Source organism: Stomoxys calcitrans, chromosome 3 (genome assembly GCF_963082655.1).
Source record: "Stomoxys calcitrans chromosome 3, idStoCalc2.1, whole genome shotgun sequence".
Lineage (NCBI taxonomy): Eukaryota > Metazoa > Arthropoda > Insecta > Diptera > Muscidae > Stomoxys > Stomoxys calcitrans.
The window spans coordinates 148,977,030-148,982,449 of NC_081554.1; the positions used below are offsets into that span (position 1 = coordinate 148,977,030).

General features: G+C 36.8%; 1 protein-coding gene across 1 annotated transcript; it reads right to left on the reverse strand.

Moving 5' to 3' along the window:
- Positions 1–693: 693 nt before the first annotated feature.
- Positions 694–2,381, reverse strand: LOC106084720 (lipase 3). Its single transcript, XM_013248606.2, has 3 exons — positions 2,168–2,381; positions 1,367–2,110; positions 694–1,314 (listed from the first exon to the last, which is right to left on the reverse strand). Exons 1-3 carry the CDS (start codon positions 2,255–2,257, stop codon positions 871–873), a joined length of 1,278 nt encoding a protein of 425 aa, XP_013104060.1. The 5' UTR covers positions 2,258–2,381; the 3' UTR covers positions 694–870.
- Positions 2,382–5,420: the final 3,039 nt, after the last annotated feature.

Genomic DNA, 5,420 nt, shown 5'->3' on the forward strand with positions numbered 1-5,420 from the left:
GGAGATCGGTTTATATAGGAGCTATATCAAGTTATAGACTGATTCGGACCGTACTTAACACAGTTGTTGAAAGTCATAACGGAACACCACGTCCAAAATTTCAGCCAAACCGGACAAACATTTCGGCTTGTAAGGCCTCAAGAAGTTAAATCGGGAGGTAGGTTTATATGGGAGCTATATCAGGTTATAGACCGATTTGGACTGTACTTGGAACCGTTATTGGAAGTCACGAAAGAACACTACATGCAAAATTTCAGCCAAATCGGCAAAAATTGCGGCTTCCAGGGGCTCAAGAAGTCAAATCGGGAGATCGGTTTATATTGGAACTATATCAGGTTTAAGATCGATTTGGACCGTACTAGGCACAGTTGTTGGAAGTCATAACGGAACACTACATGTGAAATTTCAACCAAATCGGACAAAAATTGCGGCTTGTAGGGGCTCAAGAAGTCAAATCGGGAAATCGGTTTATATGGAAGCTATATCTAAATCTGAACCGATATGGCCCATTTGCCATCCCCAATGATCCACTCCAATATTAAGTATCTGTGCAAAATTTCAAGCGGCTAGCTTGACGAGATCGTGATTTTGGTAGACGGACATGGCTAAATCGACTCAAAACGTCGAGACGATCAAGAATATATACTTTATGGGGGTATATATATATTAATAGAAATAATTAAAGCATTTTTTTTAAATTATTAAATTTATGGAAATGTATTGAGATCGACCATAGTATGAAACCTTCAACAAATATGATAATTTTTTCACTACACTAGATTAAGAGCTATTAACGACAATTATAATAAATTATTCCATGGGCCAAAATAATTACCAGCTTTCAAACACAATACTCGTATCCATATTTTTCTATAATTGCTGCTTTCGATCAAATTTCAAAGGTGATTTGCCTTCTGTTTGCAATACCATTTCCGCTTCGTTTATTATATCCAATAGCGGTCGATTAATGACTTCCTTGATGTTGGATGCCCATACAAAGTCAATGTGGGAAAAATTCTCCAAATCTATGAAATGCTCTCTAGTCCTATTGCCCATTATCTTGCCTAACATTGCAATATCCTTTGGTGCTATGTACTCATCATAGCCGCTATAAAACAAATGGATGGGGAATCGAGGATTTATATTGGACAAGTTGTATTCGGGTGGAGTTGATTGATTGTAGCGCTTTTGATTGACCTCAGGACCATGGTTATATTGGATGAATTTCTTGGTGTGATGAAATTGCATGAGATGTAGTATCTGATGTGCTGAAGCGGTCGTTGGATGAGTATTGAAGATATCTGGTAAAAGGGACTAAAAAAAAGGTTACTTTTTAAGATGAAAATAGTTGATCATTAGATTCTACCTCATCCAGATATGCTGAATATCCCCCAAACAGTTTAAAGATGATAAAAGAGCATATTTTTGCATTGGCATCTTTACTGCGACACATCTCGAAGCCCAGAAGTTTACGTATAATCCAGGGTCTAAAAAGGGCCGAGTCACCTATGTAGGAATGTATTGGAGTATATATCCCTAGGAATCGGGCTAGATGTCTAGTTGGCGAACTTCCATGTATCATAATTACGCATGGACTAAGCATGCTGATTGATTTTAGTTTATGATTGTATTCGGGCCGCATGGAAAGCATTATAAATCCCACAGTGGTGCCCTGTGAGTAACCCACATAGTGCAGCGAAGGCTGTTGGGTGTGCTCCAAAATAAAATCAATTATTCGAGGCAAATCTAATGTACCAATTTCGTGAATGGAAAAACTCCAAAAGTGCCTATCGTTCGATGTCATATTCAAATGGCGGTTGCCATATCTATTTCCGCGGTTGTTACCCAACCAAACATCATAGCCTTGATTAACTAAATCATAGACCAAAGGATTCGATAAGCCCTCGATGACCCAAATATCCGAAGAGCTTGATAAGCCATGCATTAGGAGGACCACAGGAGCCGTAGGTGAAGCAGTAGATGATCTCGAATCTCCCTCCGCCTTTGTTGAGGTAGAATTCTTTACACGAAATATGGTGAGTCCATAGCCATCTTCAGTATAAATATCATAGGATTCATAGGAATAGCCCGCATTCTGGATTCGATCACCCTGTAATTATATGGAGCTTTCTATGAATGGTCTTCTATAGTGGTGTAATATACTAACTGTTGTTATTGTGCTCTCCTCCAGTGGCTGCCTCAGAACTACTAAGATTATAGGAACTGCTAATAAGCTTACTATAAATATTGTTCTCATGGTATAAACCGTCGTTGTCCGCTTAGAACGAGTGCTTAAAATGGTATGGCAATAAGTGAGCTAACGGCTTGAGGTAAACAAAAATAAGTTGGGAGTTTGTTTTTTCACTCAGTAATTCCGGTCGGTTGACATTGTAACTCACTAGACGCTTGTCTTTATGATCTATTCGATTTTTATCAGCCAAATAACACTAGCTTACAACTTTTTCGTTCAATATATGTGTACTCAGCCATGACACTCGAAGAAACGTCGAGTGCCACAACACCCCTTAAAAGTCCTATGTGACTCAAACGAAATGGACCGGAAACCGGGACAATATGATGCTTAAATAAAAGGACTTTGGAAGTAAAACCACACAAAAGAAGCTGTGGGTTTTACAAATTTGTGTACGAATATACCAGACAATCGGACAGGTGGTATACTATTTCGAAAAACACTGATTTGAACGAAATTAAACATATTTTACCTTAGTAGCAGCGAAATTGATTAGGAGTCTACCCTTAATCTGCACCACCATTGGAATGAACATTGTTGTTCCCAATTGAAGTGATCGTAAGAAAAATGTTTGCTTTCATTAATATCGCCGAAATTTAAGATTTCGAGAGCTTTCATTTATTCTTATAATGGTGTATGATTTTTATACGTATTTAGTGTAGTGTCTCTCTATTAGCAGCTATAGAACTCAACACTTTACTTTCAATCTGAATTTAATAGGGCATATTAAAAATAATCTTTGAAACTTGTAAATAAAGTGTTAAATCACAGGGAAAATTGAAAGGTTTAATCGCATAAAATTAATTATTACCTTTATAATCAACGTAGCTGGTATGATTTTCTAGGGGGAGAGTCATAGACCATTTTTAGTTGTTTCTCATAACAATAGTTTTTAAAAAGTTCATAAAAATCTTCATCTGTGTTTAAAAACTATGATCGTAAGACTAATAACATTGCGTGCATTTTTAAACAAACCTCTAAAAAAACTCGCATAAGAAAACGTTAAGTTGAGAATAAGGCGACGTACATGGTTACTCTGTTTAATTTATGAAAGAAGCCTACTTAAGACAATATCGCATGAAAAATTGTATATGTTTAGTTAGTATGTAAAGGGTGTTATTTAAGCGTAGTTTTTTATACCCTTCACCATTGGATGGGGGTATACTAATTTCGTCATTCCGTTTGTTACACCACGAAATATTCGTCTAAGACCCCATAAAGTATATATATTCTTGATCATCATGTCCGTCCGCCCGTACATTTGTCTGTCGAAAGCACTCTTACTTTCGAAGAAGTAAAGCTAGGCGCTTGAAATTTTGCACAAATTTTATAAATGTAGGTCGTAGGTTGGGATTGTTAATGGGCCATATCGGTTCATATTTTGATATAGCTGCCATACAAACCGATCCCGGGTCGTGATTTCTTGAGCCACTAGATGACACAATTCTTATCCGATTTGGTTGAACTTTTGCATGAGGTGTTTTATTATAACTTCCAACAACTGTGCTAAGTATGGTACAAATCGGTCTATAACCTGATATAGCTGCCATATAAGCCGATCTCCCGATTAGTCTTCTTGAGCCGCTAGAGGGCGCAATTATTATCCCATTTGGCTGAAATTTTGCACGAAGTGTTTTATTTTAGCTTCCAACAACTGTGTCTAAATCGGTTCATAACCTGATATAGTTCCCATATAAACCAATCTCCCGATTATAATTCTTGACCCTATAGGGGGCGCAATTCTTTTGCGATTTTGCTTAAATTTTCCACAATGTTGGTCCCCAACAGCCAAACCAATTATGGCCCCAATCGGTTTATAACTTGGTATAGCTCCAATAGCATAGCCATTATCATTGGTTTCCCTAAAAAGAGATATCGGACGAAGAACTTGACAAATGCGATCCAAGGTGCAAGGTATACAAGATTTGGCCCGGCCGAACTTAGCACGCTTTTTATACCCTACACCACCACTGTGGTATAGGGTATTATAAGTTTGTGCATTTGTTTGCAACGCTAAGAAGGAGAAGAGCTAGACCCATTGATAAGTATACCGATCGACTCAGAACCACTTTCTGATTCGATTTAGCCATGTCGGTCTGTCTGTCCGTCTGTGAGTCCATGTTTTCTTGTAATCAAAGTGCAGGTCCTATTCGTTTTCCAATTATCACGAAATTTTGCACATATCTCTTTTTTGGCTCAAGGTCGAACGATATTGATTTTGGTAAAAGTCGGTTCAGATTTAGATGTAGCTTCCATAAATATGTATCGCCCGAACTGCACTTAAATGACCGTATTAACTACAATTTTCAACTGATCTGCACAAAATTAGGCATGAATTGTTTTGTTACTGATTTTAACATATCTGCAAAATTTCATCAAAATCGGTTCAGATTTAGATATAGCTCCTAAATATATGTATCGCCCGATTTGCACTTAAATAAATGGTCGTAGTAACTAAAATTTTCAACCGATCTGCACAAAATTAGGCATGAATTGTTTTGTTACTGATTTTAACACATCTGCAAGATTTCATCAAAATCGGTTCAGATTTAGATATAGCTCCCATATATATGTATCGCCCGATTTGCACTTAAATGGTGCAGTAACTAAAATTTCCAACCGATCTGCACAAAATTTGACATGAATTGTTTTGTTGCTGAATTTAACATATTCAACCAAATCGGTTCAGATTTAGATATAGCTACCATATATATGTGTTGCCCGATTTGCACTTAAATGGCCGTAGTAACTACAATATCAACCGATCTGCACAAAAATAGGGATGAATTGTTTTGTTACTGATTTTAACATATCTGCAAGATTTCATCAAAATCGGTTCAGACTTAAATATAGCTCCCATATATATGTATCGCGCGATTTGCACTTAAATGGCCATGGTAACTACAATTTTCAATCGATCTGCACAAAATTTGACATGAATTGTTTTGTTACTAATTTCAATATATCTGTAAAATTTAATCAAAATCGGTTAAGATTTAGATATAACTCCCATATATATGTATCGCCCGATTTGCACTTAAATGGTCGCAGTAACTAAAATTTCCAACCGATCTGCACAAAATTAGGCATGAATTGCTTTGTTGTTGATTTTAACAAATCTGCAAGATTTCAACCATATCGGTTCAGATTTAAATATAGCTACCATATA

What these genes read in the sequence shown, in the direction of transcription:
- LOC106084720 (XM_013248606.2), bottom strand. Translation starts at nt 2,257, where the DNA reads ATGAGAACAATATTTATAGTAAGCTTATTAGCAGTTCCTATAATCTTA. An exon ending in AGGAGAGCACAATAACAACA is followed by an intron (nt 2,111 to 2,167) that starts GTTAGTATATTA and finishes ATATAATTACAG; the next exon opens with GGTGATCGAATCCAGAATGC. An exon ending in ATTCAGCATATCTGGATGAG is followed by an intron (nt 1,315 to 1,366) that starts GTAGAATCTAAT and finishes CCTTTTTTTTAG; the next exon opens with TCCCTTTTACCAGATATCTT.